The 24,614-nt window shown below is 44.9% G+C and overlaps 1 protein-coding gene across 1 annotated transcript in view; it reads left to right on the top strand.

Moving 5' to 3' along the window:
• The window catches only part of slc2a13a (solute carrier family 2 member 13a), a 61,765-nt gene extending 37,164 nt beyond the window's left edge, over positions 1-24,601 (top strand). Inside the window, exons 5-10 of the mRNA XM_086201185.1 lie at positions 14,252-14,415; positions 14,486-14,606; positions 17,836-17,961; positions 18,064-18,182; positions 19,459-19,611; positions 20,406-24,601. Coding sequence (XP_086057311.1) covers positions 14,252-14,415; positions 14,486-14,606; positions 17,836-17,961; positions 18,064-18,182; positions 19,459-19,611; positions 20,406-20,632 — 910 coding nt within the window. The 3' untranslated portion in view covers positions 20,633-24,601. The remainder of the gene's footprint in view (positions 1-14,251; positions 14,416-14,485; positions 14,607-17,835; positions 17,962-18,063; positions 18,183-19,458; positions 19,612-20,405) is intronic.
• The last annotated feature ends 13 nt before the right edge of the window (positions 24,602-24,614 follow it).

The raw sequence follows: 24,614 nt of genomic DNA, 5'->3' as shown, positions 1-24,614 counted from the left end.
AGACGAAGGAGCTCATCCGGTATCCATTCAAAAGCTGTAAAAGCTGCAAAAATCACTTAAAAGAAACACAAACAAACTCAGTGGTGTCGCAGGAATGGCTGCACGCGGGAAGGAATGGAGTGGCGAAGACGAGACACGAACAAAACATACAAATGAGCAGAAGAATGCTTCCATCATGTGAGGTCATCGCGCGTGCAGCCTACGCCTTTAAGAGCATACATTTCATGGCAAGTTTTCATACAAGAGAATATATGATCACTCAAAACTCTCTTTTCCCACGTCGGCCTGCATTTCCACGAGCGACTTGAGCAACTTGGAAGTCTGCGCTCCTGTGGCAGGTAGAGTGAAGTTCACGCGCTCATGCTCAGTGTGGGCTGGTACTCACTCACGTACTATTTAGTTCATCATAATTTTTTCTTGCATTCTAGCGCTTCTCTAGGTACTCTATAAACTACATTACCCAGGAGCACTGATGATGAAGTCAGCTGAAGTGGGAGGTGCGATGGAGGGTGTGCTGAGGGATCCTAAATGAGTTGACGAGGTGGGGACATTCATCGGTACAGTCGCGTTAACCTTCAGGTAGCTGCACGTGCTAAGAGTAGCGCATAAATTAGCTGTTTGCTTTCAGTCGTCCTACTCGAATGTTCACTTCACGGCCTTCTGGAACCAGGACAACATTGTGGAGCCCTGCAGGGATGAAGTCGTCTTGTCGTTAGCATCACCATGGGTTGCCTCAGCTCAAAGCTTTTTACACTGAATTTTGGATTTTTGCAGGAAAAAAAAAGCCCTGTGGAAAAAAAACCCCAGGATAATGCAGGTCCCATTTTTTTTTTTATTCAAGAAAGATCATTTTGAAAGAACGTAACTGTCACTCAAGTTGCAGTATCTTGAAGTATGAAAGGACAGTATACACATAACAATACACACACACGTGTGTATATATACATATACATATATATATAATACATCTTACACCATAATGTGTAATAGATTTAATGTTTTTCACATAAAATGATTATTCCCCTTAGTAAAAACATTTGTTGTAAATACAAATGATATCAGAACTCCTTGTTTCTTTTATTCACTTCACAAATTTTTAATTCACTGCATAAAGCCACACACTGACACGTGCACTCGATACAGTGGCGTGTTTTTAGGCACTGTGGTGAAATCACACCTGTACCAGGTGCCTGTAGCGCTGCCGTTGGATGTTTGAGTACACTTTCTCTCCTCAGGAAACGCTTGTGAAGCACATTTTTGCCTGTGCGACGAGCTGCATCTCCTCTCGCAGCCTCTGTGCTGGTGTCAGTGGACTGATGCACTCCTCGGTGTGTTCCCGCCACCTCAGGTGTGCTGGAACGGTGGGAGTCGCCGGCAGGAGTGCGTATCACCCAGGTCGTTGTGCTTGTGCACACACAGGAACACAACGTGAGGTAGTGCTAGTAGTCAAAACCTCTGATAAGTATTTTTATACGTTTTCATAGACTCTTTCAGAACAGCGGTGTTGACATGAGGTAAACACAGGTTTCAGTAATCACGTTAATTAGTGCCGTTCCTAAACAGAGCAGAAACCTCGTTGATGTCACCCGTGTTTACACGCTTTTTTCCTGGTAAGTGGCTGCCGTGATGAAACAGGACGGCTGTTTTGTGTCCTGTGAGTAAAATCGACCCTGTTGCCAAAGTTGAAGTATGTTGCCGTCACGTCCACCCGCGAGGCTGAACCCGCGCGTCTCCGGCCGACAGATGTACTCACTTTAGTGCCACATCATTAGATCCCAAAACGTTTCTCTCGTCCCTCCCGACGCCACTTGCCTGTGCAGCGGCCAGCCACCTCTCCTCTTTTGTTCTCCTTATCTTTCCATCTATCTCCCCTCCCTTTCGAGATGAACTATATCACATGCTCTGTAAACAATCTGGCTGTGTGCTGTTGCCTAGCAACCGGCGGAGGAAGCAATAGGATGAGTGTGTGAGTCGGTGTGCACACATGTGATTTAATGCATGAAATGTGACACTGCGGGCTTGAGGTGCTCGTGTGTGTGTGTGTGTGTGTGTGTGTGTGGCTCGACAGGTGAGAAGGGTGGTTGAGAAATTCAGCTGGATGTGTGACATCGTAAATTTGTGTATCTGCTCACTGGGTCTCCGTTCGTCTCTGCCCTGTTGCCGGCGTGGACGAGAGCGACCAGAGAGACGGTATCCGTCAGAGCTGGAGCCGCTGCCCTCCTCTCCGTCTCTGACTTTTCCCGGTCTGACTGATTCCCAGAAAACGCCTGCCTGCTAGTGTGTCTGTGTCAGCCCTGACCCGTTTACAGCGAGCAGTGATATGTCATCAAGATGGTTGCCAAGATGGCGCTGGCACTGACGTGTCTCCGGTGTAGCAACTGAAATCTGATTGTCTTTTCATCAGATTACCAAACTGACGACGAAGAACTCGTTTTGTTGACTGATCTTTCACTTTGAGTTGTTTGCTGCTTGTTTGGTTGGCCTCCCAGAGTCACTCACCTCGTAATGGAGGACTTGGAATGTGAAGTGTTTATTTTTGATTGTGAGAGGCCGACCAGCATCTACCCAGGGCAGTTTCTTGAGGGCACCAAAGTTCACGAGCCGCGCCAGCAGCGTAAGTAGAGCTGCGTTAGTGAGGTGAGGCTAGCTAGCAGAGGCTAGCCTCGCTCTTAAGGTAAGACACTCATAATTTGACATTTTAAGACCAATCTGACAAAGTTTCACCAGCTTCAGGCTTGATGAAACGTGAGTCTGTTGAAGAGGAGGTGTATTCTGGAACGCTACCTGGGGAGAACTGTTGGTGTCATTCTTCGAATTCTCTTACCTACACATTTGTTCTGTTGGTGTGTCCACTTTCAAGCCCTGACTTTTGTCTTACAGACAGGAGGCAAAGCCTGATGGCTGCTCCTGGCTGCTACCTGGCAAAGGCCCAGGCTATCAAAGACCTTCATGTTACACAGCAGATATCTGGAGGAGGGAGTCACAAATGATCTTCAGGCTTTGCTTCCTGCCTGTAAGACTAAATTGAGGGCTACAAAGTATGACTAGTTGTTTTTCATAATTTTTTTTGTTTTTTTTGGGGGGGGGGTGGTTTGTTTAGGAAAAAGAGTCGCCGTGTCAGTTTAGGTGATTATAGAGTCAATTTTAGGCTTTTGCTGAGTTCCTGTATGCGGTCCAGTTTAAGTCTTTCATAGCTGGACTGGAAAACTCAGAGTTAACAGCACCAGCTGATATGTGTCTGGGTCGGAGAGAAGCCCGAGGCTGCAACCATCGCCGTGACGCCAGCGTCACTCAATGATGTTAAATACCGACCTAGTTTTAACAGCACATGAAATTTACTTCCCTCTGATGTCTTCTCATCCGTCTCGGGTTATTCCAGCAGTGCTGTCAGTCAACCGGTGTAATTTGCCATCCTGTCAGTCCACCACCTGTCTTTATATCCCTGTGTGTCGCTGCCAGCCTCAACCTATTAGCCACTGAAAAATAAAAGGTGTTGGAGCTGGAAAATAAGCCGAGCTCAAGCTGAAGCCTTTCTGTCCCCAGCTGCTCTCCCTGATTAAACCACCAGGCTGGCACCGAGAGAGACCGAGAGTGGATGGACGGCGAGAGACCCCGCTTGACTGGAAGACATGCAAAACAGACCAGAGAAGCACAGCGTGTCTGTTGCTCTTCCTCAACCAAATTGGCTTGGAAGTTGGACAACAACACATTGATGGCAAACAACTTCCCAGATTCTTTTTTTTTTTTTTCTCTCCTGCTCAAGTCAAATATGCACAAAGACTATACTGACAAGTCGGTATTGTTTCTTGTCCCTTCAGTGAGCTTCCAATTTAAAGTTCCTGTTAGCATTTCTAGTCCTAAAAGAATAAGTTTTAACTGTTCTAATTGAACAGTTTACCGCGATAAATAAGCGGCAAGCAGAGATAGGTGAGCTACTAGCGTGTAGCACACTGAGCCACATTGCGCCATTGATTGGCTGTAAATTAGTTTCCGCCAGACTTGTGTTGGTGCTGCTCCGCTCGCGTATTTGGTGCGGGTTCTTTGTGGGGCTAAAACTTTCTTTCCTTTAACTTTGGATTGAACTGAACTGATATTTGAGAAAAACAAATGGATTCTTTAGCGAGTAAATTAGCTGAGACTGGGAATGAGTTACGCACGGACACACACACACACACACACACACACACACTGAAAAATCCAAACTATTTGCCACTGGCTTGTTACCACTGCACACAAACACTCTCTCTCTCTTCAGTGACCTCGCCACGATGCTACATGTAGCCTACGTGACACAGCATTGGCGTAACCGGTGACACGAATACGGTGCTACGAGCTTAAAAATACATCGGAACTCCAATGACGAGCGGCTGAATTCAACCATGAATGGTTTGATTTTCTTCCAGCTGGATTTAAAGGCAGTTCCATGTTGATATTTTTGGTACATTCCCTGCTGAGAGTGCCACTATTTCTACCAATATTTGTTAAAGTTAGCTAGCTGATAACGTGGCTAGGAGTCTGCTAGCATGAAACACTGATTTCCTCATATTAGCAAGGCAACACGCATTTCCGTGGAAACGGAGATAACGATAACGATAACCCTGAACTGCAAAGACCTGCAAAAATGAATTTGTGAGGAAAAATAAACTGTTCCTTTAAAAAAAAAAAAAAAAAGGCTTCGATGCTTTTTTGCCATTTATGACAGAAAATTAAGGGTTTAGAGGTTTCAGTTGGAATAAACAAAACCCCCAATTAATCAATCAAATTAGTTGAGAATATAATTCAATTACTAAACATTGATAATAATGGCCTGTGGAGAATGTAAATTTGTTTATAGCTTTTTATTTCGTTGGTGTTCTTTGGGGACAATGGTGATGTCTAATTGATTAACCGGTGCTCCCAAGTGTCCGCGATCGCCCTCGCTCTTTGATGAGGTGGCTCCGACAGAGTGGCAGCTTCCAGAGAGGCTGGCAGACCGACAGGAAGAGAGAATTGCGACTGAGAGGTTGTAAAGTAGAGCGAGAGCGTGATGAAGCAAGGACGGCGTGAATCCAAAGGTCACTCATCCGACAGGATCCCGCCAAGGCTTCCTTCCTCTTTTCACTGTATGCAGGTGACTGACAGCCGGGAGAGTTCTGGCGAATGGCGCTGATGCCTGCAGAGGTTTGAAGTGTATTTCCTCAAAGTTAATGGACGCGTATTCTTCTTTGTACTTTTTGTCCCCCTGCGTTTCAAAGACAGTACTGTCACGTTTACTCCACTGCATTTGAACGCTTCAGTCACTCTGAAGAAAAATATTTTGCACATAAATGCAAAAATGATGATGTACTTTCAGATTGGAAGCCGGGAACTTGATGAGGACATGATCAACTACAACACGTACGACCTCAACGTGACCTTTAGAGGCCCGTACTTCAAGGATGAATGTACCCCAATACCCAGATATCATATAGAATGTGTATCAATACTTCTGATGCTTTACTCAATAACAGGTACTTTTACTTCTCCTCCTCTCCTTCAGCTATGACTTCTATGTAGCTCTTTTTAAAAAGCACCTGATTTCATGTTTTCTAATGTTTTTATCGAGGTTTTACTTTCCATCAATGCACATTCTACTTTTAATCTCTTCTCAATATTTTATTTTTTTATGTGGACGCACAAACCATGTGATTGGCTGAGGGACATGTTAGTCCCAGTACATTATAGGAGGTCCAGTACAGACAAAGACACACACACACACACACACAGACATACATGCTCATTGAAGCTGATGTAAGAAGAGATGTATTTGTCAATAACACATCTCGCCGAAACCAGAAAGTTGTCAGGTGGTGTGTGTGGTCTTTCTGCCTATGTGAATGTGTCATTGCCCTCCTGGCTATTTGTGCGTGTGTGTGTGTGTGTAGGTGACACAGATTAATAGGCGGGTACATCCTGTGATGGCGTGGTTCCCTCTCTGTTTTTCAGGCATAAATGTGGAACAATGTGATCCTGCAGCGGCTCACATTAGATACCATCCCTCCCCATTTGCCACCGGATCATTTTGATTCAATTAGCCACATAATCTAGCATGTAAAGGTCAGCGTGGGCTGGTGGGGAGCTGCTGTGTGTGTGTGTGTGTGCGTGCGTGCGTGTGTGCGTGTGTTTGCCACTTGTGCAGGCGGGTCAGCAGACAGTGTTGATGGAGCAGAGGGAAAGATGGAGTGAGAGAAAGATTCGGTAGGACAGATGAGAGGTAAAGAAGATGGAGGGAGGGATGGCAGTGATGGTGATGAGGTGGAGGAAGGTGTGTGTGCGAGTGGAGGGGGTCAAGGAAGGTGAGGGACGGAGGGCGAGGAAGTCAGAAAAAAGAGATGAGAAACATTGGGAGGAAGAGAAACTGTTTAGTTTTGTTGGCGCTGTGTGTGTGTGTGTTCTTTAGTTTTTGGAGCATTTTGTGACACATGCAGTGTGTAAAGGTTTATAGTCTTGAGCCCAGCCTTCTGAGAAGGTGCTTGTGGACGAGGCTGAGCCCAGCTGATGCTGTGTCACATAAAATTTAATGGGGCAACAACTGAGACATACACTCAGCTGAAGAGAAAATGGTTTATGCTGTGTCACGTAACAATACACTGAGAAGGAGTTGGTTTGTGTGTGTGTGTGTGTGTGTGTGTGTGTGTGTGTGTGTGTGTGCTTGTTTAACTCCACAAACAACCACAGAAAATAATCTTAAACTGTCCAAAACCTTGAAAAAGGCTCTTCAGATTCTCCGAGCACACACTCGAGCTTGTTCCCCTGACATCAGCTTCATCAGTGTGCATCCCAGATAGCAATTAATATCTGGCCCGAGTGTGGCCCGCATCTGTTCCTCTGGCTCACTTTTGGCCTCCGATGAGGGCTCATGCTGGCTGCCTTAAACTCCTCGTATATGGTCCATATCTGCCAGATCTTTGATTTGGGCCACATCTGGCCCACACCACAACGGACTGAGCTGTAACTGCTCAAAATGTCCCAGACTAGGCCGAAATGTGCCTGCTACCTCACCAGGGAGACCTGATGTGCCTTTTGTCTTTTAAACTGTTGTGGTTGACGTAAAATAAAACACTGAATTTGTGCAACCTTTAAATTAACCAGGTAAAGACCTCAATTCAGTTCTTCTCAAATGAAAAGAGCTACGGACACCATTCAACATTTGGCAAATCAAGGGCGCGACCATTGCACATATTTAGGTGAGATCCGGTTGTTTGTCGTGTCTTTGTTCTAATATGACATTACATTGGAGCACGTGTGTGTTTGTGTCAGTGGGAAGTTTGGCGTTTTGTTGATGACACAGGCCAGTTGGCCCTCACAGATGGTCCCACACACAAATGTCATGTTGGAAATGTCAGCGAATGCCAGTTTTGCACGATCACTCAGCAGGTGGGCCAGCGAGGTAGTGGCAGTGGACACTGCTGATTGTTTTTTGTGCTTGTTGAGAAAAAAAAAATCCAAAACCCAACGAGTTGTTTTTAATGTGTATCTTTCCCGTCACACAATAGCAGCTTGACTATGCCGACCTCCTCCTCCGGTGTCTCCGACGGAGCCGCTACCTGTTCAACAAGAAGTATTTTATGCTAATTTTGTTATCAGGAGCACACAAACACATCATCACACAACTTAACACAAAGCTCTCATTAACACGCCATAAGCAGGCGTCATTCATGAGACTGCTTTTTCTGGGTGCGATGTGCTAACTTACCAGTTAGCATAAATTGCTAACTGGTAAGCGTAGCGTGGAACATTCTGTCCGAGCCTCTGTTGTTGCCTACTCTGTTGTCAATGTTTCACCTCATTTTACACCTGCCATTAAAATGTGCTTTTATTTTTTTCATGTTTGATCACATGATACTACAGGTGTAAATGCACCTGAGCTGCACCGAGGATTAGAAGTGATTCGGATTTGCCAAACCACCTTTGGCTGTGGTCAGGAACCACACTGACCACTGGTGTAAATTCAAACGTGTCTCCAGTCTGCATACAAGTATCGATGCGGCAAAAACAACGGAAGGTTGCGCCTTCAGACACATCTTAATGCCAGATGTAAAGCTTGTTTTGGCATCACACAAACCCCTTAAAAGATTTATTTTCACTTTTTGACAACATTTGTGAAGTCCAGGCATGATTGAATTTTCTGAATTCATGTTGGCAGGGAGCGACCGTCAGCTGTCTCAGCTGTGGTCAACTTCTCTGTCGCTACTGCAGCTGTAAAACGGTGGGTGATTAGTTTTGACTGTCACTCAAGTCCCTGAGACGTTACTGTCACAATTACAAGAGCCGCAAGATTTCACAGTTTATTCACATTTAGCGAGCAGAGCGTTAGCGGGAGGCAGGCGGCTCCGTCTCTGGTAATCTGGCTACAGCACATGCTCAGTGTGCATCCTTGCAGCTGTGCTCTCACCACAGACACAACCTCCATCTTATGTGACATTCAGACAGTTTTACATGGCAGCATTGAGCTTAATGAGTCATATGAGACCTTGACAAGTGCTCGGGTGTATTAAAATATGATGCACGATAGATTTAAGTTCAAACTCTGATGTGGAAAAACGGCGTTCATCCCGACAGGTATGACAAAGGTCAGAGAGTGCAATGAATGAGATGATGGATGAGGAGGGACAAGACCGTGGAGCGTCAAGGGTCTGCAGCTCCTGCAGCTCCTGCAACCTTTAAAATAATGATTAGTTTTTATCTCATAAATTACTTTTCTTCCAGCCAATTAAACCCCAAATCTGTTCTTTGGAGTTGCAGCATGTGTTTGTCACTCATTCATCCCGATGCCGATGTCGCATGTGATGATGCTGAGTGTGTTTTGTTCCACGGCGTGAATGTGACGCAATGATGTATTTGTATGCATTCAAAAATGGGCCAGTTCCCAAGAGAATCTCTCTGGCTCTCTCTCTCTTTGCCACATCGTTTCCTGTCTGTCCATTTATTCTTCGCACCACATCCCTTCCTCTGTTTTTTTCCTCCAACCACTCATTCATTCCTCTTCTCACCCTTTCATCATCCTCTCATGTACTTCCTTCTTCTCACAGCCTCCTTCTGCTTTTCCACTCTCACACCTCACTACTCAGTCGGTCACTCGCATGTGGAAGAGCTTGACTATTTGCGTCCGCTCGCTCACGAGTTGCCTGCTCACACACACACACACACACACACACGTTTGCTCGCTTGATCTCCCTCTCTCACTGCTGCCTACGGTTGATGCCTCCCTCAGTCTCCGTCTGCCTCTGAATCCATCCTGTTAGGTCAGATCATCACATCAGTGCTCTGTCAATAGCGAGCGCTCTCTTCAGCCCTTTAGGCTTCCAGCCCGTTCACACACTCAGTTTTAAACATCACGCCAAGGAATTTTACACTCCTGTGCCCGTTTTTAAAAGAACAGCAAGAAGTGTTGTTTTATCACCATTTCAACACATTTCTCTTCTTGAATTGGATTGACAGCACATGTAAAAATGGATTTTTATATAGTCAGTTCTGGGTATTTTTGTCTTTTTTTAAGATTTAGCGTATCCGATTATTTTAAATCGTTGCCGTGCTGTTTTTGTGTGGAGACCAGCGGACCTACAACAGCCTTTGTGCCACATTGCGTGACCCTCACACAAGCTGCTATCATCCAGGATGAGGGTCACGATACTGATATAATGGCGACAGCAGAACGTTGCATGATGTTGGCGACCTTGTGTTCCTGAAATTCTAGTGAAGAGAGAGCAACTGTGGGTCTGATTGCATACAGTTGTCACCTTGTGCTGCTGTAGCCAAGTGTAAACACTCTGGGCGAATGATAGCTTAGCATAGCTTAGCTAAAAGCTACTCATCAGGCTGCTTAAGTGCTGCTCGTCAGCTGAAAGCTGAAGTCCTGCCTGCTGCCTAGTCCTGGTGCTAGCCTAGCCACTCGTAGCGCTTGCATCATCCATGGAGGTAGAGGTGGTACGCAGTCACTGGCTGAAGCCAAGCAACATGTTGTGTTCAAATTGGAATAATTATCAAAGGACAAGAAGGTAGTCCAAAAGGACCGGCTTGCTAGACTTTCCACAGCGCTGCCGTGGAACATCTCAGATGCTTCATCGCTGCTCCTGGATGATGTCACACTGCACAGGGTAAAGATGCTTGTTCATCGGTCCCGACGGTCATCAACCAAAGTGAAAGAGGAATCGTGGTTTCGAGTTTATAAGCCAGCCACGGTGCTCTACCAGCCCGGCACTGAACAGTGAACAGACACAGCTAGCAGCTAGCGGGCGAACATAGTGGAGCATTTAGACTTTAGGACGACATGTTGTGTCCTCCCAACAGTCAGCAGACGGCCCAGCGACGTGTCACTAAATGTCAACCATGAGTCATCCGTGTCCTCACACCTCCACTCTTGCCAAATGGGTTTAACCTGGCGGGGGGACAAAGGAAGCACCAAGAGGAAATGCATTCACGACCTGTCTTGAATCTCTTTACATCCTCAAGCTTCATATCATTGAAATCAGCATGAAGAGAAGCAGTTTCCTATCCGCTGCTCTGCTGCTGATCACAGTTGAAATGTAAAACACAAACCACCACAGCTTAATTGACAGACTCGCCAGCTGCCTCTCAATCACAGCTATGGAGCTGCAGTCTGCATGAGATGTGATTAATTCCACTTTTAGTTGGCTAGAACTGAATGAAAGTGTAAATGACTGCCAGACAAGATGGCAACATATAATTCAGAATGTACAATATATGGATGCAGAGGTGTGTGTGTGTGTGTGTGTGTGTGTGAGCGTGTGTGCGCATATTTTTCTTCCACCTGTCACTCTCTCTACCGCTCTTATCTTTCTCGCTGAATTAGCTGCTCATCCCATCCTCCTCCTCTCTTGTCCCTCCCCCTGCACCGCTGCATCTGTCTTAGTGCCTCGCTAATGTCGGCGTTGTCACTCTCCCTTACCGTGCTGAAGGAGGGGCTTCCAGTGGAAGTGTGACAGGAGTGTGGATCCATGTCTCCACCGGGGTCAGGGCCACTTCACACCTTCCCTTGTTTGCTTTGCACCAGCGCTCTGTGGGGCCACTTATGTAAAAGAGAGTGTGGCAGCAGTTCACTCCCAAAGTTGCAAACGTCTCACCTCTGCCCCCACCCCCACCCCCACCCCCTCCCCCACTGACGAGCTTTCATTAAAGCAGCCTCCCTATCACACTTCCTATGGATGACATCTTTATTCATTAATCATGCGCCATTGCTCGACTGTACTTTTGAATGCTTTTGAGGATCAGTTCTTACTGTGGATGTACATTTTTGTTAATCATGAATGATTTTATGTTAATGAAATGTCAAAGCTAATTAATGGTACTCAAGCTGCATTTTATGGTGAGAATAGAAAATTAAAAGCTTAAAAACAAGCTGAGTCATTAAAGATGCACGCTGAGATTCTGAATAAAAACAACTTTTTTTTTTTTGTCCAGTTCAGTTAATATCTGTCTGGAATGTCTCTGCTAGCTGTGTACCTGCACTGAGGATACAAGCCATCGCAAGCAGGTCTGGCTCTCGAAATGGGAGTCACACAAAACACCATCAACTGAACCAGCCAATCAGCTGTGGTGGCAGGGGTCTGCTGCTGTTGCCCATTTCCTCAGTTTCCCAGGAATTAGCAATCAAAGCAAATGTATGCTCCTGTGTGGAATCAGGGCCCTGTTATTATAGGTTATGGCTTTAGTTTAACGAGCTGCATATGTGACTTCCCATCGCATCGCAGCTCACAGCCGCTGTGACTGCTCTACTTCGTAACATCCCGTTTCCACTCCGTCTCTTCCTCTGTTCGAGTCCGATCAGCATTCCGTCTTCCTGATGATTCGCACACTGAATCCAAGCACAGTGGCATAGAAGCCCACCGCCAACCAGCGTTTCAGCAGTGTGATTGTACAGTGATGCAGCACCAAACTGCTGATATCTGGCAGCAGAAGCACAACATTTTCAGTTCGTCCTCAGCTACTTTTCCTTCAAAGCTGTGCAACTGCAAGCACAATCGTAAGAGAAGTGGATAAAGCCAGGCTGCCACACTCAATTTCTTCTCATTCTTCATCCCTGCCCGCTGCAGTTTATCAGAATTTTCACTCTCACAAGAAGTCAGAGGCCACAGAGGAGAGATACTGGTCGCAGTCATTTAGCGAAAAATGTGTTTGGCTCAGGTTCAGTCTGTGTTGGAGTTTCAATTCCTGGAGCTGTGGTCAGTAAAAAGATCTGTCTTTCTCTTTTTTTCCAGCTTTCAAGCTGTTGGACAGTGAGAACAGAGTTTGTGAGTGTGCATATGTGCCTCCTGTGCTCAGTGAGAGCCTGTAGATGGAACGCAGGGGGCTGGGCTTCTACTCCTGCTGAAAGAATTTCTCACTGTCTGTCCACACAGCGCATTTATTATGAGGCGTCTCTAATATCTAAAATCTAAAATTCCAAAAGGAAAGCTGTCTTTCATAAAGGGCAGGGGGGCCAAGTGCATGTGTACGGAAAACAAAACTTTAATATCCTGCTGAACTCACGCTCTTGGAAGTCAAGGCTTTAAAAACAGAATTCCATCTCATTGTCTTTGTTCTGTCTGACTGCATACCATGACACAAAACTAAAGTGTTATTATGCAAATCCCTCAATTGGATGTCTTTGTTTTGGGAAGAGAGGGAGAGAGGGAGGGGGAGAGGGAGAGAGGGAGGGAAGGAGAAAGCGGGGAGATAATGATGCTTTTGGAGAGATGAAAAGTGGAGTGATAACTGCCTGTAGAGACACAGAGAGGCAGGCAACGCTGGAGCTTCTCTTTATGTTTGTTTCATTAATGAGTATTTTCTCCCTTGAACTTATACTGCATTCCCACCTGAACGAGGAGTTTACCCCCTGTCCCCCAAGCATATAATTCCCTTTATAAGACCTGACGTACAACACTTGCCAGTGTGTGTGTGTGTGTGTGTGTGTGTGTGTGTGTGTGTGTGTGTGTGTGTGTGTGTGTGTGTGTGTGTGTGTGTTCGTGGGAGGCCCTTCCTCCTGACATGATATCATGATTGAGGAGGGAGCCAGACCCCATGCAGGTGTCTGGACTGCTGACTGCTTAGTCTTGTTGACGGCGATTAGAAGTAATCTGCCTTACCAGGAGCCACATGGTGCCGGAGTTGCCATGAAAATTATGCCAGAACGGAGAAGGCAAGAGGAGCCGCTGGAAGTGAGCGTCGGGAGACTATTTATAGCTGAACTCTCTCGCTGGGATTGGCTGACGCTCAAGTAGAGAGGCTGTGATTGGTGGATGGCTGATTAGCTCTCGAGAGGAGAGGTTGACTGGTCATGACAAATGACTTCATTGTTCATGGATGTTTTTTGTTTCGTCGTTTTCTGTCGGGGGGGGGGGGGTGATTGTCCTGAATGCCATTATTTTGGCCTCCGACGCAAATAATCGAAGCTTCACCCAAACCACAGTTTAACAGAGTGCAGATGTGACTGACTGAAGAAACCATAGAGATGGATTTGTGATAGCCAGCTTCCTTTTGCATGTCTGGCTCTCTACTGTTTTTTTTGGGCTGGGGGGGGGGGGGGTCACCTCTGCAAATTTAGAAGTTCTTCCAGATGCTCGGGTTTGTCTCCACGTTGCTTGTGTGGTGTTCTGGAGAGCCCGGCAGCGGAGGTTCCGAGCTGGCGACTTCAGATGAGAGCTGCACCTCTCAAAACCATGAAGTTTAATGTCCGTCGCAGAATAAGCAACGGTAGCTCGCGCTTTGCATCAGCAATAATATCCATAATGTTGCGCCGCTACGACTGCATTACTTGGGATGAGTGATATAGCTCAAAAACATCAACAAAAACGACGACGACGACAAAAACAACACCATAGAACTCTGATTTGGTCATCAGTTGTCATGGCAACAAATGAGGCTTCGAAGCCCCAAAGCGTTCAGGTCAGGCCGTCTATCCGGACACCTCTTTATTTCCGTCTCGCCGTCATTGTAGTCGGTCATAATTTTAAATAGTCGTGTTGTAATTATATGACATTGCTGTATTTTCTTGTGCTCAGTTTTTGAACAGTTCCGCTGTTCTTTTGTTGCTGTAGCTGTCTGTCGCCATTAGCATCAAGCTACATATGCAGTACGTGACTGGCTCTTACCGCCTCACGGAATCACAAAGAAATTATGCAGGAGGGGGAAAAAAAAATTGAAAAAAAACAACAACCCAGAGGACTTGAAAAGATAGGATAAGCTGTTTTAATGCCACCATGACAGCAACATCCTCCATTTCCGTGCCTTACAGGTACTACAGCGCCACCATCCTGCAGATGTCAGGGGTGCGGGATGACAGGCTGGCCATCTGGCTGGCTGGACTCACCACCCTTACCAACTTCCTGTTCACTCTGCTGGGAGTGTGGCTGGTGGAGCGAGTGGGGCGGCGGAAGCTCACCTTGGGCAGTGTCATCGGTTTGTCCCACGCAGAAGGAAACTCAGATTATTAAGATTAAGCAGAAAATGACTGCGGTTTCTTTGACAGGTACATGTCTGAGTTTGAGTGTGTTGGCCATCGGGTTTCTGCTGTCCGCCCAGCATAGTCCTCCTGTCACCCTGCACCCACTGGACCCCTCCGCTGCCAACTCCACCTGCTTCAAGTACCAGTGAGTACACACTCTTAGTGAGAAGTAGCAACTACTGAGCTGTACTGGTTGGACTGCTTCAAGAAAACTGGTCTATTAGCTGTAAAATATTGACCGACAACCCGCTCAAATTAATGCTCAGTTTAGAAATGACTTTGAAACAGTGAGAGAGCAGTTGAAACCCAGAAGAGCTCTACAGCGTAAGGATCGGGAGGTCATCCGGTAAACAGGTAAGACTCAGGTAACGCAGGCAAAGAGACACTTTCACAGAAAAAAAAAAAGATAAAACTTGAGCCCATGAAAATAAGTTAGATATTAACATGAGAGAGACTCTCCCCAGTGGTGCACTTGTGTTTCTGTAGAGCTGCTCAGGTTGGCAACATCAATTCAGGGAGAGAGCAGGAAAGCACACTCGATGCTAGAGAGCTTTAGAGGGTCAGACTCTCTGTAGAGAGATGTCTTAAATTGTTGGGTTTCTCATTGATAAAACGGTCTGTATTTCCATTACACTGCTTAAACCTTGGATCAGTATTTGTGCCAGAGAGAGCAAGGCCTTGACCAAGGTTCCTGATCACACTCTGATCCGATCAGTCGCAATGATTTCATCAATTGTTGTCAATTGTGGGTACTTGTAGATGTGTGTATTTCATTAAACTATTTGTCTTGGCGGAATCAGACGCTACATTTGAATGCCTCACGCTGCGTCATGTGATTCCCCCGACTGACTTAACAATTACTGGAGGGAAAAAAAAAAAAGTTGTTCATATGATTTTCATTATCTACCAAACACAAAATCTAAATCGGCTCCAACTCACTTCTCCCTGAGCAGCAAAGGGCGCGCGCGCACACACACACACACACACACACACACACACACACACACACACACACACACACACGGACTGAGAGCCTGAGTGTGTTTTCATGTGAGGTTGAGATCAGATGGTTCTCTCTCCCAATTTACTCTCACTTACACAGACACAGAATGAAAATCCTGTGTAAAGATGGTCTTTCATCACAACAACAAACAGCGCCTAATGGACTCACTGCAGCACCGACACACAAAGATACAGACACACACAAAAAACAACACAAAACACTAACGCAGAGGCAATTTAAAGACATGAGTGCTTTTACCACACTGTAGTGGCTCCTTTTAGTTCACTTTACTCCGCTGAGCCCACACAAGCCACCACACACCTCCTGCACTCATGATGTCCCATTTAACGGTTTGCTCTCAAGGTGTCCCCACTGGGTTTGGAACCTCTGAATTCACTATGAACCCTCGTCTTCAGCTCCTGTATTAAACTAACAAATCTACAGAAAACAAAAAGGAAAGGTTTTATCTCCTGAGCCCGAAAAATTACGATAAATGATTAGGTCTATTCCGAGGAAAGATTTGCCAGTTTATCCTTTTCTTTTCTTTCTGTATTTACATATGAATCTCAATCCTTCATAGTTTTCACTTTATGGCTGTGTGAAAAAAGGTGCTTCCAGCTACTTCATACAAGTTGATGAAAACGTGAAAATGAGGGGGTAGTATTAATCTTTAGTCCTAGTATAACTAATACATATTTAATGTTAAATTTGTTTTTTTGGGGGGGGGGGGGGGCTCCAATGAGATGTGGTAGCCTCTGAGAAGCTAGCTCAGGTTAGGTTAAGCTAGGTCGCCTGAAAAGCTTATGTTTGTAGTTTAAATACACAAAAATAGACTTTTTTTTTTGCTCTTGCTTTGCTATACTGATGCCGTAGCGACAGAGCACAATTGGCAAGCGTTCCTGTCTAGCTTGAAACAGCTAGTGCAATAGAAAATTAGCCTTACTGTGAAAACACATTCTCTCCTAGCATTTTTCTTCTAAATTTGTTTACTTTTACAGTTTTTATATGTAGATTACAACTTAAAATCTGCATTTTGCATGAAAAATTAAAAAATGAGCAGGCAGTGTCTAGCTAGTAGTCCTTGTGTAATTGAAATGTCCTTAATGTAGAATTTTGGGGAATAAGATGCGTTCTTATAAACATTACAGACAAAATGACGTAGCTGCCAAAAGGCAAGCGCAGCTTAGCTCGAGCTGTGTAGCCAGAAATGCTACTGTTTGTAGTTTAGGTTAGCAAAGATAAACACATTTTTGTTCTTGCAATGTTGATGCTACTTTGACGGTTCACAATTAAATCCCAATAAAGACAGTCCATCGCTCTCGATTGTGTTTGAATCGTGTGGCGGTCCCTCTGCTAGCTAAGAGCTGGAAAATGCTTAAAAGCTGTTGTGTAGTTGGACGGACCACAAACAGGGCAACAAGGCCAGAGCTAAATTTTAAAGCTGCCAAACTGAAAAACTGAGCTAAATATCAGCTCATTTGAAATATCATTTAATTTCCCCTTGTCGCAGATGTAATTATGGTTTAGTTCTCCTCAGTGTTTTTGCCTCTATTCTAGTGAGCTAGCATACAAGGGTCCCGGCCCACTGGAATGGAACAAGGCCGTTGTTAATTGTTTTAATTACGCCTGTGTTTAACCTGCAATGACATGACAAAATGGCTGCTATGAAAGAGGCTTGTTAGAGTTATGATAAAGACAAACTATCACGAATAATTTATGAGATGTTAATAGTATTAACAGCACTGTTATCAATAACCTTGCCAATGTCTTGCTCGTTAAATATGTAAAGGTGCATGTAAAACAGTTTTTGAATATAGCCTGATTATCATTCGTGTCAGCGTTCATTTTGACCTCCCTCAGGTATCAGTACATGGGTTTATTTCAGGCTTGTGGAACTGAGTGTGTAATTAGAGTTTGGTACAGCGGGAGGCTGCAGACGCAGAAATAGACCTTTGAAACAAAACACACTTTGGATGCAGTTCCTTTAGGATCACACCAACAGCGCCCACACACACACACACACACACACACATACACACACACACACACACGAGGGGGAACATCTAACTGGTGAAATGGTTTCTCTTGATTAGTTAGATCATGCATGATGGCACATAAGACAGTGGGAGCAAGGACCTAACAGAGGGACAAGACATGAGAGATGTTGCTGTGCTGATGCCTTGTGTCCATTCATCAGTTTGATTTGGGTGATGAAGCATGTTTCTGTTCGGGAGGGCGGAATTTCTTTTACAGAAGTCGATACATTGGTGCAAAGTCAATGAAGATCAACACGGAGAGGGGGAATGGGACTGGGATTGTGTCCAGGGGAAATTGGAGCTAACGCTCGTCATGTGTGCCGTTTGGCTTTCAGGCTGTGCGAGTCATGCATGCTGGACCCGGGTTGTGGCTTCTGTTACAGCGAGAATGGCTCAGCCCTGATCACCTCCTCCTGTTTACCAGTCAATAAAGCCTCCACTGAGCAGGCGGCATGGGGCAGGTGAGTCACAGGACACAAGGTTTGCATTTGCATGTGTTTAGGATAAAGCACTAGGGGGTCGATGATGGGAGGAGGATGTCAGACTTGCCTTTCCTTCCCCAGATGCTCCAATGCCAGCCAGATGAGAGAGGACACCTACTGGGCCTACAACTACTGTCCCACCTCGTACTCTTGGCTGGTTTTACTGGGTCTGATGCTCTACCTGGCCGCTTTCGCTCCAGGTAAGAGAGGGTGTTTCTGTTTCTGTCTGACTGAGATCCACTGTGTTCTTTTACATGCTTTGACCAGGCATTTAATTTTTGCGTTTGTGTGAAACTCAGAAGTCAGGCATGCATACACTTGCTACCGTATCTTCAGAATGTGCAAGAAATAGCAACATCTCACGTGATCTGCCTCCTCAGTGGTGCATCTTCAGGCCGCAATTCATTTTACTGACTCCAAACCTGAAGCTAATGGAACTGGCAGGCAGTGAACTTCCACGGGTGTTCAACAAGTCAAACATTTGGACGTGTCACAGAGGAACGCGTGTAAGGAAGGAAAAGAACGATGGCTGAAGTCAATTAAACTGCGACGATTTCAGGGTCCTCATTTTGTGACACACACGGTAATGACTTCCAGGGGCCGCTGCGTAGAATTCATTAGCGTCATTAATTGCACCGGTCAAAATGGCTGCTGGAGAAAAAAAGGGCTGTTAAGTTGTTCGTAGGGCACAGCTCATTACAGCCACAAAAAAAATGTGGTAAATTAATCCCAAGCAAATGGTAGAACTGAGGCACTTAAAAGGAATACACATGGTTAGAGAGACAAAATGGTTTGGTTTCATTCACCTCGAAGGAGGTCAACAAAACAGCAAAACACAGAAGAAGTGCGGGACTTCATTTGATAACAAACTCATTTAACTTGTTATCCTGGCTCAATACAAGATGTTGTTTGATCCCAAAATGACCAGAACAGCTAATCTAATGATTAACTAGCATCAGATGAACTAAATTATGTTCAGACAAATACACCTTTTTCTCCCTGGACCAGTTCAGACAGGCAAAGGCAAGTTTGTGGCTCCCTCCTGGAGGAGCTGCTTCCATGGCCCGACTCTAGATGGATGGTTGATCCCTGCTGCCTGCTTCCTTTTACCTTGTGAGGCAGCTGGTTTCCCGAAAGACAGCTGGACTGGCCCCCGGAGAGGTCGTTCTAGAGCATAGATCTGTCGATGGGAGAGATATTTACACACTTAGCTCATTGATCTGATTGGTTTATCGTAATAAAGTGAAGCAAATTTCAGTAAAGTTCAATTTTAGGCAGCTGCGCTTGAGGACGTTTCTGCTCTCATCGTCGAGGTTTCCTCAGTTCTGAAGATGGCTTCAAGGGAACTTCGACAAATCCTGCTGCCTATGACACAGCACGTTAGAGAACAAACTTAAATTGGGCCCTAACCTTGAGTTGTCTGGAAGAGTGTGTGTTGTTGTGTAAACTTGGCATTTTCCCTAACCCTTGTCTCAGGGATGGGTCCTATGCCTTGGACCATCAACTCAGAGATCTACCCTTTGTGGGCAAGGAGCACGGGGAACGCCTGCGCCGCCGGAGTCAACTGGACCTTCAACATTTTGGTCTCCCTCACCTTCCTCCACCTGGCTCAGTACTTCACTTACTACGGTGTGTTTCTAAACCACATTATGAAAGCTCCAAGAGGGAAGAATCACCCAATCATAACGGTCCATATGTTCAGCCCCCTCAGCGAATCCATTGTAACATCCTTACCTGCTGCCAGATCCCCTGAGGACTTGCCAACCTTTTTTTTTTTCCCTCCCCCCAACAATCCCTCTCCTCCTCAGTCAGTGTGCTCAACAGCGGGTTTCTCCTCAGACAGGAAGGAGCTGACCTTTCAGGGAGCTTGCAATCAATCCATTAGGGGTGATTGTGGTGGCATCCTGAGAGGTTAATCATCGATTTGAGTTGTTCGTTCATCCAGTGCACAAGAATGACGTCGTCCTGAATTGAAAAACATCATGATGCTGTCATAGAAATTGCATGAGGCTACACATGTAATGATTTTTTTTCCCCCTCTCATTTTAAATCAGGTACAGCTGATTAAAACGTGAAAATGTCGTTTGGCTTTGAGACTGGAGAAAACAGATCGCAGCAGCCAGGAAATCTCATTGAACTTCTGTCCGTGTGTTTCTGTGCGTGTGCCACTTGGTAATTGTTGCCCCTCTGTTAAAGTCACTTTGGCAGGTTAATGCTACTCTTCAAGTTTTTGTTCGCTGCCTGAAAGCAACATTCCAATTTTTATTTTTTATTTTTCAGCACGCACATCCTTGTAGTTTAGTATTCGCTGCCCTCAGGATCTGCTGTCACCACCAGGGTTTCTTTTGGTCTCAGAGCCGGCCTGTGAGTTCCTTGTCTTGATGTGGCCATAGTGACGTTGTTCCTTTGTTTTTCCTTCCCAGGGGCTTTCTTCCTCTACTCCAGCCTGGCCTTTCTAGGTTTTGTCTTCATCTACGGCTGCCTGCCTGAGACTAAAGCCCGGCATCTGGAAGAGATCGAAGCGCTGTTTGAGAATCAGCTTTGTTCTTGCGGGGCTTCTGATTCGGACGAGGCACGGCAGGTCGAATACATCCGGGTCAAAGGGTCGAACTACCATCTATCAGACAATGACGGCTCTGATGTAGACTAGAGGGATTTCAGAGTTGGTAATCTCACTCTGGGTGTCTCAGTCGCCTCTGTGGTAACTGAAACACACAGAGTGCTTTCGTTCGACATATCTTCACTCCTCTGAACTCGCTATGAAGTTTAAATCTGAGTTTAAAAGGCATTTTACTTGTTTCACTTTTAATCTGATCCATTCCAAAACAAGTCGCTAGCAGGATTAGGAATACGTTCGTCTGACCAGAGGGGGGATCGGCACTAAAACAGGAGTGTGATCCTGCTTTAGAAGACGGCTGAACTCTCAACCACACACCACAAACATCTCAGCAAAGACCGGGTTCGGCTTCTTTCTCTAGGACAGAGCGCACGCTGCCCAAGCATGAGTGCGTCCCTAACTCAGTGGGTTTACATGCGCGGTTGCAGTCCGACCTGCGGTTATTGCTTGATTCGGCCATTTAATTGGACCGCTATCATTGTCCCAGTATAGGAGAACCAGAGAAGAATCGATTCAGTGATGATAGTGTGTCCATCCATAGAACAGTACGCCCTCTTACAGCTGAGGTTCTTCTGGATTGCGTCACATAAACAAACTGGCGTCCCTGTCAAATGGTGGCCTTACGTTGGGAGGCTCTTTAAAACTCTTCTAGCGTAAAGGTTGTCTCCTCCTCCTGAAAAGTGTTGTTTCCCCCACAGCGATGATGATACTCCTCCCTTGACGCCCGCATTAAACACTGCAACACGCGCAGACCACCGGGCCAATTTTGGGCCAACTGATGTTTATACATGATAACTGATTCCCAATCAGTGAGTGTTAGTCTGACTTTGAAAAGTAGGATTTCGATCGGACTAGCGTGTTTGTTTGATTGTTAAATGTCCAATTTTAGTCAGACTAACACATCATGCACAAGCACAGACTTCCTCTTAGATGGACAAGTAGGGTTGGCAGTAGGGTTTGGGACCCAGCAAAGGCAGCCATTGGCTCATGTCAGTGCTACCGAGTACCGCTGAACTACGCTGTCAGAGGTAGAGTCGCATTCCTGACTGGGAAACTCGTTCAGCGCCGTATGAAGCCGTGAAACTTGGGCTTCTATCAAGGAAACATGAGTGTGATGGATCTCTTGGCTGCCACTCTAGACTTTACAAATGTTATCAGACAATACCGATCAAACTGCAGTGGCTTAGCGAGTCCTTCCACACAAAGAAATGTAGCTGTTGTTTTACAGTTGCTCCTTTCACAATGTAAGTCGATGTGAAAAGCACTTTTGGTTGTAATTACACAGTTTGGCCACTGTGTAAAATTGGCTTCAGTGTCCACACATGCTTCCTGTATCCAGGGCTTATTACACCTCCATGAGTACACATTTGCAAACATGACATAGACAGTGCTCACCTGGACTTCATTTTGTTTTTTCAACCACTTAAAGGACATTTTTGGTACGATAGAGAAAGCAACTCACCCCAAACATTTCTGTCGGGTACCACTACCAAACTGCAGGTACCACTGATATGGGTTCAAATGCTAACGGTACCAAACCCTAGTTGGCAGCTATTTATCCAAAAGATATCCCCAATATTTCATACATGCATAGACAGACAACGGTACAGTAACTGTAGCCTAGGAAACCAGGCGTCCACCAAATCTACAAAGACGAAACGTTGCGACTTACTGTCGATCTGTTAGCCATTTTGCCTTTCTATACGGCGCATGTCTCAGTCAAATGTCTTTTAAGCTTGTAGCATAGCACACTAACAGCCTCGCCGACTTAATTTGTGCTGCTTCTTATATAATTTTTTTTTTCTATGAAAAACACCAGAGATTTAGGAGTGTGTTGCTTAAATTCTTGCAGTTGGTGCCTATAAACTATCACCAATCTAGTAGCACAGAAAGGAATTCAATTTCTGTTGCTGTTTGTATTTATTTATTTCAGGAATTGGGTTGCTTCTCCCTCAGCCAGCTTATTTTGCAGGGTCAGGACTTTAATTATTGCTCACTTGCCTCTTAAGCATAGCACAATACAAAGGAATTACATCTCCTGTGTCCCTCGGTTAAGTTCAGACCAGTCTGCTCTCGCTACAACAGGAAAGTACATGCTTGAATGACAGAGACTTCCCCTGTATTTTTAAGTATTGCAGTCTATATTTGACATGATGATATTAGTGCCTGTGTTTGGTGAAGGTGCCTAATAGCTGTTTTCAGTCCAAAACCCTGAAGTGGACATATATGTATTATATCATGTTACATAAATTATGTATTTTTTAATTCTAAATGTACATATTTCCATTTCAATTGTAGTATATTTTTACCATAATTTCATGAATTTTTTGATTTTTTTTTTTTTGGTCTTCCTCCATAGCCTTATGTACAAATCGTAGATCATGTCATTGATGTGGTTCCTCTGTCAACGAGTAGGCTTTAGCGGACTTTGCTAATGTTTTGTATAAGTGTAAAACTGCGTGAGGTTACACCTTGTAAGTCAAGTACACGTTGATTCTTGTGTTGTAAGAACCAGAAGTTGACAGCGGAGGCGCCTTGCTGGATATGCGTGACTTGAACTGTCAATTCGATGATGAGATCCATATTTTTAGGTACCAATTATGATGAACCCAAACGATTCATTACCTCTTTTCAAACGATATCTGTGATAAGAACCTGTGGCACAATTTAGTGATCTTTTTAGGAACCCATGAAAGTTAAAGTTATAGTATTGTGAGGTATTTGGTATTCTCAAGGGATACCTAGGGAAATAGTAAATCTGTATTAAGCCTTGTAGTGGCACTGTCAGACGTGTGCAAGCGGTTCCGCCATCTTGGACTGCTGCCTGCACCAACCAACCCCAATTCCCCAAACTACACTCGATTCCCTTTGTCACAATCAGATTAATAAATAAAGAAAATGAAGAAAAACACGTCGAAAATACAGACATGTCCAACAGAGATGATATCAACTCAAAATATCTACTCTGCAGGTATATTTATGTTTATCAGAAACTTCCCACTGATGGTATTTCAGAGGTCTTCGTATTATTGTTGCAGGAACTTGTTAATTCGCTCTATATTCCCCCCTCTACAACAGGCGATGGTTATAGATGGTCAACATTGCTTTATCTGCAACTCAAACATATGCGAACGGCTGTAATATTGTTATTTGACCCCATGATTCACCGTTGACAGTCAGCCAAAACAACCAGTGATGAACATTCACACTTAAACATGTCACGGTAGTTTCATAGCTGAAATGCAACTCAAAAAAAAAACACGTGCTAACAATCGTTAGCCAGCACCCACGGAACGGTCGTGGAGTCTTTGTACCTCCGACAGCAGGGTGTTGCCTCAGGAGCTGTCCAAGATGGTGGACCTGCTTCACATGAGCAAAACTAACAGTGATGCAAATCTGGTAGCAACAAGTAGGACCACATTTATCAGAACACGGAATGTTAGCACCCATGTGCTAACACATATCCCTAAAACCTTAAGATATACTTTAGGACTACGCAAGTACTGTCCTTTACACCAGTATTGTGTAGAATCCAGATCCAGACTCAGATGAGTATTTTCCTTTAAACTGGACAAAAATCTTGAAATGGAATGGGAATTTTTGTTTCTTTAACTGTGGAACAGCTGCGTTTGATCCAGGACCAGCTGTCTAAGACCCACACAAACTTGTTTTGTACATTTAAGACGCTCCATTAAACCCATTGTGTAATAAAACATTGTGAAAGCCAAATATCTACCGTGAAAGTTTCAGGCGGCACCCTGTCGTGATCCGGTGTTCAGCCCTTCACATGCAGTTTAACACTCGATTCATGTGTTCTAATGGTGAAATGGTTGCTCTTCTTTTCTATGTGAACCGTGTCATTCCATCTGTTTCTACCCTGAAGAACTACTAATAAGAGTGCTGTATAGTATATTTGACTATTGTCTGAGCTGTAAAAGTTTTGCTAGAGTTTATATTCTATGAAAAATAAATATCTTCATGAAAGCTTAACACTTGAATATATGGGGAAAGAAAT

Source organism: Aulostomus chinensis, chromosome 4 (assembly GCF_037954235.1).
Source record: "Aulostomus chinensis isolate RoL2024-O1b breed Wild chromosome 4, RoL_Achi_v1.0, whole genome shotgun sequence".
Lineage (NCBI taxonomy): Eukaryota > Metazoa > Chordata > Actinopteri > Syngnathiformes > Aulostomidae > Aulostomus > Aulostomus chinensis.
Note: the sequence above shows the minus strand (reverse complement) of the source record. Positions and strands in the feature narration are given on the sequence as shown.